We start from the raw sequence: 17,229 nt of genomic DNA, 5'->3' as shown, positions 1-17,229 counted from the left end.
ACGCCAAGATGGAGATCAGAGAGGTCACCAAGTCCGACTCCGGCCTCTACAGGTGCGTCGCCACCAGCACACATGGAGAGATCGAGTGCGGCGCAGAGATGGAGGTCACCAAGAAGGAAGCGGCGGCGGGAGTTGGAGACATGAGGACGAGGCTGAAGAGGTCAGACGGATTTCTTTATTTGACTTGTGGACGTTGCGGACAGATCAATTGAAATACCTGCTCTGATTGTGTGCTTTTGTCAGGACTCCCTCCAAGCAGAAGAGTCCAAAGAAAGAAGGAGACCTCAATATCGTGGAGTTGCTCAGAGGTCAGGACCCCAAAGATTACGAGAGGATCCTTCATGAGCACGGCATCCACGACTTCCGCGTCATCCTGCAGGCCGTCGAGTTCCTCAAGAGGGAGAAGGAGACAGAGACCACAAAAGTGGTGAGAGAGTATTAATGAGTTCTGATCAGACGTTATTGAGTCCATCTAGACTTAAACAAAACTTAGACAGAGCTAACTGTTTCCAGTCTTTATGCTAAGCTAACCAGCTGGCTGTATGAGTGTGGTATCCATCTGATCATGTGACTCTTAGAGAGAAAGAGAACAGGGTTCACTGTTCCTCCATCACAGGAGATGAACCACAATGACTGGGGCTAACGTCGTAAGCTAACGTCGTAAGCTAATGTGGGTTTTTTCCCGCTGCAGGAAGTGGAGCACGGCGGCCGGGTTGAAGAGGAGGACATGGCCAAACTCATCCAGCAGCTGGAGGGACGCGCCGCCACAGAGGTAACCGACTACAACAAGTCAAACACTGAACCAGGAGTTCACATTCAGTCCATGAACCAGATCCTGGATCCTCACAAACATAAAGAATCATTTAAAGCCCTGACGGCCCACCACTGGTATTCACACCATTTGAAGCCCTAAAGTCTCTCACACCCAACCACTTACCGAGTGACCTCAGTAAGTCCCTGAGGGTTCAGGTTTAAGGTCTTAGGGGGGACATTGGGACAAGACCTTGCTCTAAACCCAACAGGAAGTCGGCCATTTTTAATTTTGTGTGAATTTCTGGTGTTCTTGGCAAAATCCAAGCACGGCCCTTTAACAGACTCCTCCTCTGGAATTAAACTGTTTCAGGGTTACAAATGACAAACACTTTAGTCTCCACCAGAGTTTAAACCAGGTTCTGAATCCTCAGCCCGTCTCCGTGATCGAGGACATCAGCGACCAGTCTACGACCGAGAACCAGGGCGCCACCTTCGAGTGCCAGATCCGGATCAACTACCCGGAGATCACCCTCACCTGGTACAAAGGCACCCAGAAACTGGATGCCGGCGACAAGTACGACATCAGCAGTGTCGGCGAGCACCACACTCTGCTCATCAAGAACTGCCAGGTCAAAGACCAGGGCAACTACCGCGTGGTGTGTGGCGCCCACATATCCAACGCCAAGCTCACCGTCACAGGTCAGTCCGAGCGCCGCCGTTTCCTGTCCGGTCCGACGGACGCTGTCTGTCCGTCTGTAACGTGTCCTCATGTCCGACTCCTTTATGTCTTTATGTCTTTATCAGGAGCTGCTTCCAAGACCGGTGAGTCCTCCAGACTAACACCAAGAACTGATCTCTTAGAACCTGCTGGTTCTCTTTGTGTTCTGTGTTTCTTTTATATTCGCCGGCTCTCGATACTTTTCTATCGTATTAATATTAATTCTTTACATACATGACATCCAATCAATGTAACATGAGTCTCATGTTGTGAAGTCAGACGGTGACTCTGATCGTCTGCTTTTAGCCGGACAAATTCAGTTCACTAAACGCATCCGAAGCATCGAGGTCAGCGAACGCCATGGCGCCACCTTCGAGTGCGAGGTGTCCTTCGACGACGCCACCGTCGCGTGGTACAAAGACTCATGGGAGCTCAGAGAGAGCCCCAAATATAACTTCAAGACCGACGGCCGACGTCACTTTATGACCATCCGTAACGTGACGGCCGAGGACGAAGGTCAGACGCTGGACTTTGTATTTATATAGTATTTATTATTTACAAACGAAAAGAGAAAAATACTTCAAAATGTTCCCAATCTGCTGCGTTTTACTTCATAATATAAAGTAATGAACAGTTTATAAACACATTTTATCATGTGGAGATGTACAGAAAAGCAATAGAAAGTCTGACTAAAGACACGTTTTACTAATTATTTAAAAAAATCTTTAACATTCTAAACTTTTTTTTTGGAACATATTTTACTCATCTGTACTAACTATTTATTTTATATATCTTTTCTGACATTTTACTAACTTTTTCTTTCAGATAGTTTTTATGTATTTTTCGCACGTTTTCACATATTTTTCACATATTTGACTCATATTTTACGTTACACTCGGGCTCTAATCTGAACATGATTAATATGATGAGCATCATTAATATGACGAGCATCATTAATATGACGAGCATCATGAATATGACGAGCATGATGAATGTCTCCGTCAGGCGTTTACTCGGTGATCGCCCGTCTGGAGCCGATGGGAGAAGCTCGGAGCTCCGCTGAGCTTCACCTGTCAGACAAAGGTCCGTACGTTCGATTCCTTTAGATCACGTTTGTGAAGCTCCTCTTCGCTCAGAGCTAATCTCATGTCCGCTTGTTCCTTCACAGAGTTTGAGTTAGGGAAGGTTCCTCAGGGTGAGTACTTTAATAAACTAAGTGTTACATTCAAACTCAACACGTTTCAATCACTAACTTAATATTAGTCCTATTAAATAAATATGAGCTGATTGAAGTTGTGTTTATGAACCTTCAGACGTCACCGACTCGTCGGTTCTTGTTCCAGAAGCAGCTTCTCTGTTCGTTAGAGGTGAGTCTTAAAATACATATTAGTAGTACTAAACGTAAAGGTACAAACAGTTTAAAGACATCAGGACTAACTATAAACTTCATTAACTCTTAATTTGAGTGAATAATTGTGATTCACCGTCCTAAAATCTTCATCCTCCTCATCCTCATCCTCAATAACCGTGTGATCGTTTTCAACTCGTTTCATATTCATTCAGACATCGTTCTTCAACGTGTGAAGATTTAACTTCAACAGAAGAGGATTTAAATCATCAAGTTAAATTCACGAGGTTTAGTGTGAACTCTGGTTTTAATGTCAAAGGTCAATAAATGACATTATTCTCAGAGATGAAGTGAAACACTTTGAGATGAAAGGATTCAGATGAAAGAAGTCTGAATTAGTCAAGATTAAAGTCTAAGATTAAAGAAATTATTTTTTTAATTCAAGGCAGAATTCTGAGATTAAAATGAAAATAATTAAATTCAAATCTGAAATTAATCTGAATCCAGATTTTTATTTCAGAGATTTCAGTTCTGAGTCAAAGTAAAAAATCTGAATCAGATTTTTAACTTAAAAATGAAATGTTGAAAAGAAAGTCTGATTTCTAACTTTAATGTTTTACATTTTCAGATTTTATTCTCATAATTCCGTGAGTTTAAATCAAAAAGTCTTCTTTTAAATAAGCGTTTGAGATTAAAGCCCGTTTTGTGAGTTCTGATCTCAAACCTTTGATCCCAGAAGTGAAATACATATTTCTGATAGTTCACTTTGTTCAGAAGAAGATTATTAGAAGTTCTCTGATTGTTCTCTAAGGATGTAGAAGAAGAGTCTCTCTCGTCTCAGGTATCAACCCTCTTCTTCTTCTTCTACCTCATAATCCTCCATCCTCAGGTGTTCGTCCTTCACTCATCTCGTCTCCTTGTTTCCTCGTGAATGTTGTTGATTTGCTGTGAACCTCCTTCCTTTAATCAGAGGCGGCTCTCAGGTCTCCCACGTCTAAGTTGACTTTTCTTCCTTTAGCAGAAGAGAGAGAAGCTGTTGGAGAAACAGTAGAGAGGACTCAGGTCCAGATGAGAGAAGAAGTCCCTGCAGGTACAAACCGCAACCCTACCGAGCCGCTGATCTCAGATCTGTTAGCCGCCATGTTTGTTTCTCTCGTAACGCTTCTAGAAGCTTCTCTTTGCTGATTGGCTGTAGATCTTCTTTTAGTCTCGTCTGTCTTCTTCTTCATGTCTTCTTCCTCTTGTTCTTACGCTCGTATTAACCCTCAGCAGAGCTTTGTGTTCACTAGAAAGTAGAAAGTAGAGCTCGGCCTTCACACTTTTAACGTGAACTTTCTTCATCTTCCAAGTTCCTGAGGTTTACATGAGACCAGAGGAGAAACCTGTAGCTCCGCCTCCAGTCACAGGTATCTTTTCACCACTTCCTGTTTGTCCTTCATGTACTTCCTGTTTTGTTCTTGCCTTCCTCTTAAAGAGCTAAAGTGATGACAGATTCTTGGTGATAATATTTTAAAGAGCCTGAAGTAAAGAAGCTGCTTCGTGAGGAGATGATCGGCGCTCAGAGAGAAGAAGAAGCTCCAGAAGGTAACGTTCATATCAAAGTATTTCATTACTCGTTGATGGTTTTCTTTGTTCTTGATCTCACAGAGTCTCTATCGGCTCACATTCTTCACTCTTCATCAGACAAACGGGACACATGTTTATAGTTTTACATGATGGAAGCAGTTTTCATATATTCATTGATAAGAAACACCTTTTTCACGACAGTTGCAGAGTTTTATTTTTTATTCTTTGGGTAAATCTGATGATGATTACTTTTATATCTTTTATAGATGTTGATTTATAACAGCAGTATTTATGCATACTTTATATATAGAGAGAGAAATCTCTCTATCATCAATCATAAAATCCTTTTTCTTTGATATCTTGTTCGTTAGCTTCGTGTTTCTCTTCCTGTCTGTTTGACTTCATGTTGTCTAAACTCGTTCAGAGCTTCTTTCTGTCTGTTACGTCTGTTTCTGTCTTGCTGAGTCATCTTCTCCTTCTTTCACCTCTTTGACTCTTGAAGCCTCTTGTTGACTCACAGTAATATTTCTCTGTTAACCTTGAAGAACCTTCAGTTTACGTCGAACCCGAACAAGATCAAGTGATGGTTCCCAGAAAGGTTGCACCTGAACCTCGTCCACCAAAGACTGAAACGGTTCCTCTTGAGCCTAAAGTGGCTCCTCAGAAACACAAGGTTCCTGAGATGAAAGAGCCGAAAACGAAGCCTGAAGCTGAACCTGCAAAGAGAAAACCAGCCACCCCTAAAGAGACAGGTAAAGTGGTTCAACTGGAAGACTTTGTGTTCTACATTTTGTGTTTCTCTTTGTGTTTCACGTTGCAGTGGTTTCTAACAGGTTTGTGTAAATCTTGATTGTTCTTGATGTTCTTCTACTAACCTCTTCACACCTTGTCTTAGTATCTGACTGTAGAGTAGAGTATCAATAACGACGCCCTCACCTTGTTCTTACAATAATCTTATGATACTAAACTTCTTAATGTTGCCAGCTGGAGTCAAACCATCAGACAACTGAAGTGTCTCATCTTTGATTTGTGATGTCATGTGATGCAAACCAGTCTGGTCAGAGTGGGTTGTACTGTTGAAGCCTCAGTGGTTTTACAGCAGGTTACTGAACATGTTCAATGTTCTTTAAAGCAACAGAACCACCAAAACCAGAAGAAGCTGTAGTTCAGCCAGCAGCAACCAAGGTTCCTCCCTCAGCACCAGAACATCCTCCAGCTAAAGGTATTGATCGGTGACTTCAAGTCTTCAGTTGTCCTCTCGTGATCTTTCATCAGCTGTAGGTTAAACAATACATAATGTTCTCTTAAGTGCAAGATGAACCCAGACCAGAGGAGCCTGTAGTTCGTACATCAGCACCACAAGCTACTCCACCCAAGTCTGAAGCTGTTCCACCTAAAGGTACTAAAACGATGCTCTTATCAGGTTTCTTTGTTCTTATGTTTTCTGTCTGTGTTTTTCTTCTAGGAATATCTTTAAGCATGCTAAGCACTCGTTAGAGTGCGACACCTTTGGGTTTGATTTTTCAAATTATGGTTAACGAGATAATCATGTTATACATAAATGTTCTTCAAAGTTGTCTCAGAACCGAAGACGTCTGAACCTGAAAGAAAACCTCATATGATGGCTGGTAAACCTGAACCAGAAGCACCGAGGTCTGAACCAAAACCAGAAGAACCCAAGAAGGTTCTGGAAGAAACAAAGAGGGTCGCTGAGGTGCCAAAGAAGGTTTCAGAAACACTGAAGAGGGTACCAGAAGAACCCAAAAAGAAAGTACTAGAAGAAACACAGAGGGTTCCTGAAGCACCAAAGAGGGTTCCAGAAGAGCCAAATAAGGTTTCAGAAACCCCAAAGAAGGTTTTAGTAGAGCCAAAGAAGGTTTCGGAAGAACCAAAGAAGGTTTCCGTAGAGTCAAAGAAGGTTTTAGTAGAGCCAAAGAAGGTTTCAGAAGAACCAAAGAAGGTTTTAGTAGAGCCAAAGAAGGTTTCAGAAGAACCAAAGAAGGTTTCAGAAGAACCAAAGAAGGTTTTCGAAACTCCAAAGAGGGTACCAGAATCAGAAAAGCCTCCACAACCAGGTAGATACGTCTGAAAATCTTTTTGAATTAATCCTTCCACTTCTTGATCTTTTAACTCACAATCTGAATATTTAATTCTGAGCTATTGAGCTAAATCCTTTGAGGTTTTGTCCTGATGTCTGAGCTGTTGTGTGTGTTGTCTGTTCACTACATCACAACAATCACCAAACAGTAGAACAGAGGGAGATACCACAGGAAACAACAGCACTAGCTAAAACACAGCTGAAGGTGGAAACACCCATCAAAGGTATGCTTCATCTTTCTCAGGTGCTTTTAGAAAACACAAATATCAAACACTGACTGACACTATTTATTTGTCTCTGAAACCAGATGAGATTATTCCTTCTGGAAAAGTATTAGTCCAGTCTAAAGAAGCACCACAGCCGAGAGGTAGTGATTCATAATACATACAGATTAGTTATAAAATGAGGCTTACACTGAAATCTGGGTTTTTGTGTCTTGATGGTTTTTGTCTTGTGTTTCCTCTTGGCCACCGCTCCATGGTGCAAATCTTCAATCTTCTTAAAGTTATTCCAGTTCCCCCAAAGACTGATCTTAAGCAAACAACCGTAGTGCTTGAATACAGCAGGAAGTCGACTCTAAAGATGGGTGTTGGAGAGAAGATTCCTCAGCCAGAAGGAGTTGGACACCAGCAACAGGAAGTCAGGAGATATGAAAGGGGAGCAGAGGTCAGGGAGTCAATTGTTAAAGAAGAAATGATAAGACAACAAATGGTTTCTGCAAAGGAAGACGAGGAGGTTTCTACATGGTTCTGTGAAGTTCAGCAGGTTGAAGACACAGAGCCACTGGAGGACATTGAGCCAGAATACACTGAACATGAGGCTGAACTGGAGAAAATTCAACCTCATGATGAAGAAGACTTTCCAGAAGACAAAGCAGTGGACCGGAGAGAAGGATTGTCTTTGAGCTCCGTCTCTCCACCTCTGAAGGAAGCCGACCTTCTTCCATCAAACAGAGACGTCACACCTCCACCGGAAATTACTCGTCCCACGAAGAAAGTACTTCCTCCTCCAGATTCTGGGTTCACATCCCAAAAAGAGTTACTGGCCATCAAGAAAACCTCTCAAGAAAAGAAACATGTGGAAGCTGAAATCCCTTCAACTTACGCCGAGCAGAGAGACATTACTGAATCAATTGTGTTGGTACTTCATGATGAAGAAGAAACCGTCTCTCCAATAGAGGATCTTGTTCAACATAAAATCCCTTCTACATCTAAAGAAATCACTGCACAACAGAAGTCTAGAGTGCATGAAGATGTCTCTCTTTTTAAGCAAGCCGACTCTGTTGAAGAGGAAGATGTTCGATCTGTAAGATTGATAGCTCGTACACCAGAAGATTTACCACAAACTCCTCCCAAAAACACAATTTCTTATCCTATAAAAGAAATTCCTTCCAAAAAAAAAGTAATAATCCCTAAAACGATGGAGTCTACAATCATGAAATCTTCCAAAGCAGCAGGAGAAATGTATGTTAAAGACATCGTACCTCTGGAGAAACCAACTCCTCTGTTGGAAGAAGTGTCCTCCTCCGAAGAAGAAGAAATTGTCCCAGCAACAAGATTGATACCAACACGAATTCCTTCAGCTGAGAAAATGGTCTTATCTGAGGAAGACATTTCACCGCCAAAAGAACCGGTTCTGCCTCCTAAGAAAGCCTCTCCTGCCCTTCACAAAGCTGTTGTTGCTCCTGAAGTAGACTTCTTCCCTAAAGAAGTGACTCCACCCAAGAAACCCATCACTAAAGGCAAAGTTGCTCCAACTAAAAGATCTCAAGTACCACCACAGAAGAAAGCTCCAACCCCTGAAGAAGAAACTCTTCCTTCCATGAAGCCGGCTTCTCCGGCACAAAAGTTGATCACCCCTGAGGTGGATTCACCTGAAGAAGGAAGAACCTCTGCAGTTAAACCTCCATCAGTAAGAGAAGATGACAAGAAAACAAAGAAGGGAACACAGGAGAGTCAACAACAAACTCTTCAGAAAGGTATTCTTTCTTAATAGAGCCGATTAGGCTCCTGATCGACATGAGATCAACCCCTCTTTTAAAGACTTCTGTTTAATGTCACTTTAACATCTTCCATCTTCAATGACAAAAACAAAACTTTTAACACTAATCTTCACAATAATCTGTCTTCGTCTATTGTCTTTGAAACATGTTCTTTATGTTAATACTCAACCAGGTATAAACCTTTTTTGGTCTATTAACATCTTTCATTCTTGAGTTTTTGTTTTTCCTTCATCAGCTGAAGTTCTTTCACATCTTCTTGTTCTTGTTTGTGCTGTTAATTCATGTCTAAATCATCTTTTGTCTCCACTAAGTCTTGGTTGACCATGTAGTTGTCTTGGTCGTGATCTTGGATCTTGTATTTTAAAGAGTCTCCTCGAGAGGAGAAGAAACCAGCTGCACCAGCACCAAAGCTTTCACCTCCTGCTGCTGCAGCCAGAGCAGCTCCTCCTGCAGGTATTCAGTTCACTTTGTTCTTTCCTCTTCTTCATTGGCTCATCAAGAGTCAGCTATGTTGTTTTTCTGTTTGTCCATTGTTTGTGTTCTTATTGTCTCACTTGTCTTCGGGTTTCCATATTTGTAACTTTCCGTGTCACTCGTTATATCTTGTGTTCTTGGTCGTGACTTTAGCATCTTGTATTCCCCAAGTTTCTCCCCCTGAGGAGAAGAAACCCTCTGCACCAAAACAAAAGCCTTCACCTCTTCCTACTGCTCCTGCAGAGAAAGTAGCTCCTCCTGCAGGTAGTTTCTTCACTTGGTTTTTACTGTATGTTGTTGTAAAGTAAATGTCTGTTTGTTTTCTCTTCTGGCTTTTATCTAGTTGCTCTTGCACTTGCTGTCTACTGTGTCCTCAGTCTGTTTCTCTTCATTGACCATGTTGTTGTCTTGGTCGTGATCTTGGCATCTTGTATTTAAAGTGTCTTGTCCAGAGGAGAAGAAACCAGCTACACCAGCACCAAAACCTTCAACTCCTGCTGCTCATGCAGGTACTTCTTTTACTTTGTTCTGTGTAACTTAAACACACTGTCCTGTTTGCGTTGTGTGTTTGAAGATAGAAACCCTCCATGTTGTCTGGTTCTGTTCCTGTCATCACTCTTAACATCTTTAATCTATTTGAATGTCTTCTCTTGGTCGTGACCTTTGGTATCTTGTCCTAAGTGTCTCCTCCAGAAGAAAAGAAACTAACAACAAAACCAACACCAAAACCTCCAGCAGAAGAAGTTGTACCTCCTGCAGGTACTTCATTCTGTTTGTCATATCTGTTGTTTAACTTCCTGTTTGTCCGGCCTCAAAGAAATCTGTTGGTCCGAACTCTTGAAATTGTCTGTTTTCTTTAAGTATCTGTCAGTTGCTTGTTCGTCAGATCTTTGCCAGTCATTTAATCAAGTTGGCGTTCTTGTAGCTCAAGTTGCTCCGGTGGTGAAGAAACCGTCTCCAATAGTCCAAAAGGCTGAACCCTCTCCTGTTTCAGAGAAAATGTCTCTGCCTGAAGGTAACATGTCTTCTGTAGCTTTTATTTATGTTGCTCTCCTCTGTTTGTCTCCCGCTTTGAAGGATTTCTTACAACCGCCTCTTCATACATAGCAATCTGAGCTTTGATCTAAGAAATGCAATCAATATCCAGTTATGTCTGAGTCTGTTGGTCTGTTTGTACAAACTGAACTCTGTTTTACGTTCTCTAATCCAATCCAAGTATTTCATATTAACAGTATCTGTTGAATGAGGCCAAATAACCATTGAAATGCTTTTTAAAACATCTCTTGGTGCATCTGGAGTTACTTTCATGCTACCATCTAACTTCCTGTTGAACATCCATAGCTTTCTTTAAGTGGAAATAATTCTGGAAACAAGAAACCAACACATGCCAAACTTTCTTAACTCAAGTGTTTGTGTCAAAAATAAATCAACCTCTTCTTTGGTTTGCATTGTGTAAACTTATCTTGATCTTATTTAAATTCTTGCAGACAAGGAACCAGTTTCAGCACCTGGACCAACTAAAGGTATACAAATAGTAGCTTCTTTATTTTTAAAGGGCAGCAATTGATCCACATTGCTAAGTTAGATATTCTCTCATAAACAACAAAGATATCTCTTTTTTATATACATGTTTAATGTGTGTGAATCCTGTGTTATAAAAGTGTCAGGTGTTGTGTTTCCTGTATATCTCTATGTGAATGTTATAAAAGTGTATATACTGCCTCAAACACAGCACCACCTCTTACACAAATGGGTAAGATCCCAGTTCAAGAGACAAAAACCTACGAATCGCCGAAGAAGAAGACCCTGTTCACCAGAGTCCCCAAAGAGAAGGAACCAGAACCAGAGGTCATTAAGCTGAAAACGGTTCCAGTGAAAGCTCCAGAGCCTGAGAAACAAGTCGAAACTCAAAAATCAGAAGTGACGAGGCTTCAAGACGAAGAACTAGCGGTTCATGAACTTCATGACAGAGAAGATCGAGAGATAATAACTCTGGGAAGAACTGAGCGAGTCTTCACTGCAGAGGAGCAGACGGCTCAGTTAGGCTATTTTGAAGAAGCTGAAAAGGTTGAAGTTGTACAGAAAATAGAGAAAAAAGGATGGACAAGAACCCCAAAACCACAGAAAGAGGAAGAACCTGAGGTTCCAAAGTTAGAAAAGAAGAAAATAACGAAACTGCCAAAGGCAGATGAGCAGAAAGACTCAACCAAACTAAAACCATTTGAAAAGTCAGGGAAACCAGAAGAAGAACCACAGAAGATCAAACTAAAAAAGGTTCCAACGAAGCCCAAAGAGCCAGAGAAGAAAGTCATAACTCATAAAGTTGAAGTGACGAGGCATTACGACACAGAAATGTCCGTTCAGAAGCTTCGCAATAGAACGGATCGAGAGGTTTTAACACTTGGAAGAACTGAACGAGTCTTCACTGCAGCTGAAGAGGCTTCTGATCTGGGTCATATGGAGGAACCTGAAAATCTGGAGGCAGAAGTTGAGAAATCAAGATGGATAAGAACCCCTAAAACGCCAAAAAGTGAAAAACCTGAACCAGATTTAACAAAAAAGAAAATAAAGAAGTTGCCAATGAAAGATGAGGAGCAAGAAGTTGTGACACTGAAACCATTTGAAAAACCAGAGAAACCCGAAAGAGCTGAACCTGAGAAAGCTGAGAAAGAAGGTGAGGCGACAACGGATACTCAACACACTCCATTCAAGAGAGCTGAGACACCACACAGAGACCAAACAACCTCTGCTATAAAACACAGAAAAGATGTAGATGCTCCGGTGACGAGTCCAGAGGTAACTCCTGAAGCCAGCAAAGACCAGAAGGAGATCCAGCAGAGGGAAAAGCCTGATCGGGTACCCAAAGATGAGGAACCTTCAGCTGCTGACAAGCTTCGCAGAAAACCTAAAGTTATTTCTACACCAGAGAAAGAAAAAGAGCAGGTCATGTTAAAGCCTTTCACCAGAGTTTCCAAGCCTGAAGAAAAGCCAGAAGAAGAGAAAACAAAGCTACCCAGTAAAACTCCAAGAGATGAAACTCCTAAAGAACTTCTTAGGGAAGTTGAAAAGACTGCAACGCCTAAAAAAGAGTATGAGAAACCTCAGGAGAAAGACAAGCCAGCTGTTCCACCCAAGAAGCCCAGTCCACCAGGAAAGCAACCAGCAGAGAAAGAGATCCCACCAAAACAAACCGATACCCTGAAGAAAGGTGTCGAACTCAAAAAGACTCCTTCGCCCAGAGTGTCTAAAGACAAGGTAGAAGAAGAAAAGCCCTTTAAACCTATCGAGCAGCTGAAGAGGGTCGAGCTAAAGAAGACTCCGTCGCCAAAATTTGATAAACCTAAAGAACTTGAGCACGTCCCCACCGAGAAGAAGCCAAGAGTTGAAAAAGTTAAACAGATTCCCGAAACGGTTTCACCAAAAGACTCTGTGACCCTTAAAAAGGTCCCGAAGAAGCCGTCACCAGAGGAGGCTCCTCAACCAGAGCCACCTGGGAGGGTTCGGATCCCCCTGATGAAGGAGGTTTCTCCTGGAGCCGTACAGATGAAGAAGGTGCCCACCCAGCCGGAAGAGGAGGTGTTTGAAGACAAGGCTGAAGAAGAGGAAGAAGAGGAGGAGGCCTGGGGCTGGGAGCTGGTTCCCGCTGATGACTGGGAAGGTGAAGGGGTCGATGGGGCGTTGGAGACTCCAGGAATGCCCGGCGGCAAACGAGGTGAGACGAGGGCCGGCAAAACTCCTCATCTGATGACTCTGGATCCCCCCCCCATCATCCATCCATCTCAAGAGACTCATCTAATCTTCATCACATCCTTTTTTTAATCAGTTCATCTCAAGCTCATACGTCCGTCTGTCCGTCTACTGAGATGATCTCATGTTGTCCATCGTGTGTCTGTCCTCAAATGTGTCCACATCAAGTGTTGAGTATTGTTCTTCACCCATGTTCATCTTATTCACTACACTACAATACTTTTAGTCCTCTGCTCTGTCTTCATCTTGTCTCATAATTCATCTGTTTATCAGAGATTTCTCTCCATCTTCATCCTCTTCATCTGTGTGATGTCCCCTCAATGTCTTCATGTGAACCTGTGTTTGATTTATCATGTTGGCATCCTTTAAATCTTCATCTTGGTTTCTGTCAAACAACAATCTCAAATAGAGACACTTAAAACTCATCTTATTGTTTCTTGCCCAGATGGAAAACCGACCGAGGAGCCACCAAAAGGCCGAGGCCGAGGACTTGGGGGTATGAATTCAGTTAGAGCTCATGTGTACTAACGGTTTACTCTTTGTGCGATGTAACGTCTGAAGCTTCTTCACTCGCTCCCTTCATGAGTGTTCTTGTCTTGTCCTGTTTAAACATAACCAGATGTTTTGTGTTAAGCTTTTAATCTTGGCTCGAAAGATTACAAAAAAGTAAAGGGCTGCGTATCAAACCTCGAGCAGACTTCTTATCTTTTTGCTATTCAGGCAAAGTTCTTGTGGAGAACTAAGTAAATGTATTGTATATGTCAATACCAAAACTCAAATGTTGATACCCAGATCTTTTCAACAGGGAGTTTTACATTCCAGCCAATAGGAGCGCTGCTTTTGTTTGACATCAGCACACTAGTATTCGTAATAGGTAGAAAATTTGGCCTTGATGTTGACACCTTATTCTAGGACCTCTGATAGATGTTGACTCAACTAAGACTCAAAGGAAACAGATCTTTACTTCTTCTTCAGTCACACAGCTGAAGTGTAATCTATCTATGTTCGACATCTTTCTCTCTGTTGTGTGGTTTGTTGTCTGTGACGTTCTTCAAAGAATCCTGTTGGACGCTCATAAAGAGTGACTCTGCATGACTCACAGTCTGTACAGAATCGTTTATTCTAACACTGTTGGCTTGAAACAGACATTTCTTTAATGTAATTCAACTGAATGACTGAATTCACGGTAGGTCTTCAAGACATCCCATTGTCCAATGTCTGATTCTTCTTCCCTCTCCATCATATCTGAAACTAACTCGATGAGCTTTTCTATGTGGCGTTGCAGCGAGACAGACCCCGTCTCCTGGTGGCGGTGGAAGGGGCCGCGGCCTGAAGCCCGGTGGAAAGGGCCCGTCGCCACCAGAGGAACCCTTCGCAGGATTCAAACTCAAAGCCGTCCCCCTGAAGTTCATCAAGAAGATTCAGGACATCGTGCTGCAGGAAGCCGAGTCCATCGGCTCGTCTGCCGTGTTCGAGTGTGAGGTCTCGCCCTCCACCGCCATCGCCTCGTGGATGAAAGACGGCAGCAACCTCCGCGAGGATCCCAAACACAAGTTCACCTCTGACGGCAAAGATCGCAAGCTGAACATTATTGATGTGCAGCTGTCCGACACCGGTGAATACACCTGTGTAGCCAAGAACGCCGGCAAGGAAATATCATGCACAGCCAAGCTCATTGTTGAAGGTAAACTATCCAACACAAACATTGTCACGACATTAAGAAAGAAACGTATTTCATGTTTAAATAAATTATTTTGTTGGCATGAAAACGTTCTTAAAGTCAGGTATGGAGGACACTGAATGATACCCAGCTTTTATTGTAGAGCCAACACTGTTCTTTAAATGACGTTCATCTTTGTACAGAGCTGCCTGTGAAATGGCTGAAGGAGCTGGAACCAGAGACTTCCTGTATTAAGAGTCAGCCCATGTATCTGTCCTGTGAGCTGAACAAAGAGAGAGATGTGACCTGGAAACGTAACGGCGCCCTCCTTAAGAAACAGGCCGGAAAATTAGCCATTAATATCATCGGCTTGCAGCATGCCGTGACCATCCAGAACGCCACGGAGGAAGACGCCGGCGCCTACACATGTGAGGTGGACGGACAGGAAGACGTCAAGACCACAACCAATGTCAAAGTGATTGGTAAGCTGTCAGCAGGAGGAAGTAGAGATGAGCCTTGAGGATGGATTTGTCTTAAACCGAACACCAGGTGTATGTCCACTCAGTTTAGTCAACACAATACCTGAATGAAGGTCAAGAATCATAAACTAGAAGCTGCACTAGCCAGAATGATCTCAATTTCCATTGGGTCCATCATTTTACCATTTATGGCAACACAATATGTCTTAATCAATCTTAGAGCTGACAACCAAGTGAAGACAAAGACTTCAGAAGATAATGTTATCCGGTTACATGTTTTACAACGATGGCGTCAGGAAAAACAAGCTAGTTCATGACCAGATTAGAACTGCTAACAGCTAACATGTTAGCTAGCTAACGTTAACAAGTGTTGAGTCTCATATTCCAGCATATCTGGAACTTCTACAACAGGTTCAAGGAAGTAATAGTGGTTATTTCTGTCATGGTTGATGTCGTATCTATGGAGATAAGCCCCTCTTCCTTTCTGGAAGGAGTACTTGGCTGTCAAGGGCGAATATTTAGGAAATACTTCAGAAAACACTAAATTTGCACGATTAACGTGTACTTAAACTCTCAGATCATGTTTATTACGTTTTGTTAAAGATAAAGCTAAAAGACTTTTTTTTAATCTGTGAATCTCGATTCTCCGGTTAACGAGATAAAGGATCTGAGAGTAGCAAACAGTTAAAAAGATTCCAGATTTAAAACGTTGATTTAACTGTTGATATGTTTTTCTGCCTAATTCAGACGTGGTTTTAAAATATGACCACCGTTACTCCTTTCAGCCTCTGTAACCAGGCGACCTGTAAAACTTTACTGACCTCTCCGTCCTTTAGAAATCATCAAAGACTGGCTGGTGAAGCCTCTGAGGGACCAGCATGTGAAACCGAAGGCCAAGGCCACATTCAAATGTGAGCTATTTAAGGACACTCCCAACTGGAAGTGGTTCAAAGGAGACAAGGAGCTCACTCCTTCTGACAAGGTGGATGTCCACAAAGATGGACGGGACATGACGCTCACCGTCAACAACTGTCAGCCCGACGATGTCGCCGAGTACACCATCAAGGTGGAGGATCGCAGATACACAGCCAAACTCACACTTGGAGGTTGGTGGAGATCCTCATTAGAGAAACCATGTGGCCTAAAAAGGGTCTCTCTTCATCTGTTGAGTGTTTCCTGTTGACGGACTCTTTGTGGTTTTTCAGAGCGTGAAGCTGAGATCCTGAAGCCTCTCTCCAGCGTGGAGGTGGTCGAGAAGGAGGAGGCCAACTTTGACACTGAAATATCTGAGGACGATGTAGTCGGCGAATGGAAACTAAGGGGACAGGTGTTGATGAGGTCTCCGGTAAGATCTCACAGGGACCTGGTCTGACAGAAACGTTCACTTACCTCAAAGAACATCCTTTGTTTTATGTCCTGAAACTCAAGTATTTGTTTGTTCTTTGTTCCTCAGAGCTGCGACATTAAAGCTGAAGGCAGGAAACGTTTCCTGACGTTGAAACACGTCCAGCTGGATCAGGCCGGTGAAGTCTCCTATCAGGCCCTGAACGCCGTCACCAGCGCCATGCTCACTGTCAAAGGTAAGAATCTGTCACGAATAACGCTTTGTTTGTACTTTTGTCTGCTGCGTCTGTCGGTCTCAGGAAAATGAAGGACTTTCAGATGGAGTACGGTAAGAAAAGGGATGGCTGTGTTTCTGCTTTTGTGAATAACTGCAGAATTATTCGCACCTCGCAGAGATCGAAATGGGTTTTGTTGACCCGCTGAAGGACGTTTCTGTGCCTGAAAAGAAACAGGCCAAGTTTGAATGCACCGTCACCAAGGAGGTGTCAAAGGTCATGTGGTTCAGGGGGGCGGAGATCGTCACCCCGAGCCCTAAATATGAAATAATCGATGATGGAATGAAACACATGCTGATCGTAAACAGCTGTGAGTTTGACGACGAGGCTCAGTACACCATCGAGGCTTTGGGCCACAAATCGTCCGCTCAGCTGGCGGTGGAAGGTAAGAGGTCGACAGAAATGCTTCATGTTCGCTGTCTTTTCATGTTTTGTGGCTTTAAAGTGTCTCACAGCAACGAACCCCCGTTTGTGTGCACCGACCTCGTTTATTTCAGGCATGAGGCTCAAATTTGTGCAGCAGCTTCAGGACCAAACAGTGAAAGAAGGTAAAGCGGTTCGGTTTGAACTCGAGCTGACGCATGACAACGTGCCGGTGGTGTGGTACCGAAACGAGGTGAAACTCCACGTGAGCCGAACGGTGCTCACACACGTGGAAGGAAAGAAACACACTCTAGAAATGAGGATGTTGACTCTAGATGATACCTGCCAGGTAAAGGCAGAGGCCAAAGGGATTTACGCCACGGCAAAGCTGACTGTCATAGG

General features: G+C 42.9%; 1 protein-coding gene across 1 annotated transcript in view; it reads left to right on the top strand.

Annotated features, from left to right (window-relative positions):
• The first annotated feature begins 6 nt into the window (after nucleotides 1-6).
• The window catches only part of LOC116399814 (titin-like), a 118,281-nt gene continuing 101,058 nt past the window's right edge, over nucleotides 7-17,229 (top strand). The window contains 34 exon segments of the mRNA XM_031877234.1: nucleotides 7-160; nucleotides 244-427; nucleotides 692-772; nucleotides 1,185-1,452; nucleotides 1,558-1,575; nucleotides 1,778-1,987; nucleotides 2,477-2,554; nucleotides 2,640-2,666; nucleotides 2,785-2,838; nucleotides 3,838-3,909; nucleotides 4,169-4,225; nucleotides 4,335-4,403; nucleotides 4,931-5,137; nucleotides 5,518-5,607; nucleotides 5,695-5,784; nucleotides 5,960-6,460; nucleotides 6,633-6,707; nucleotides 6,791-6,850; nucleotides 6,989-8,461; nucleotides 8,852-8,938; nucleotides 9,131-9,223; nucleotides 9,400-9,468; nucleotides 9,641-9,718; nucleotides 9,885-9,974; nucleotides 10,447-10,482; nucleotides 10,692-12,671; nucleotides 13,152-13,202; nucleotides 13,992-14,390; nucleotides 14,570-14,848; nucleotides 15,682-15,951; nucleotides 16,051-16,190; nucleotides 16,299-16,425; nucleotides 16,583-16,849; nucleotides 16,962-17,228. Coding sequence (XP_031733094.1) covers nucleotides 9-160; nucleotides 244-427; nucleotides 692-772; nucleotides 1,185-1,452; nucleotides 1,558-1,575; nucleotides 1,778-1,987; nucleotides 2,477-2,554; nucleotides 2,640-2,666; nucleotides 2,785-2,838; nucleotides 3,838-3,909; nucleotides 4,169-4,225; nucleotides 4,335-4,403; nucleotides 4,931-5,137; nucleotides 5,518-5,607; nucleotides 5,695-5,784; nucleotides 5,960-6,460; nucleotides 6,633-6,707; nucleotides 6,791-6,850; nucleotides 6,989-8,461; nucleotides 8,852-8,938; nucleotides 9,131-9,223; nucleotides 9,400-9,468; nucleotides 9,641-9,718; nucleotides 9,885-9,974; nucleotides 10,447-10,482; nucleotides 10,692-12,671; nucleotides 13,152-13,202; nucleotides 13,992-14,390; nucleotides 14,570-14,848; nucleotides 15,682-15,951; nucleotides 16,051-16,190; nucleotides 16,299-16,425; nucleotides 16,583-16,849; nucleotides 16,962-17,228 — 7,999 coding nt within the window. The 5' untranslated portion in view covers nucleotides 7-8.

The sequence above is a fragment of the Anarrhichthys ocellatus genome, unplaced genomic scaffold, assembly GCF_004355925.1.
Source record: "Anarrhichthys ocellatus isolate YVR2014 unplaced genomic scaffold, GSC_Weel_1.0 scaffold130, whole genome shotgun sequence".
Lineage (NCBI taxonomy): Eukaryota > Metazoa > Chordata > Actinopteri > Perciformes > Anarhichadidae > Anarrhichthys > Anarrhichthys ocellatus.
Note: the sequence above shows the minus strand (reverse complement) of the source record. Positions and strands in the feature narration are given on the sequence as shown.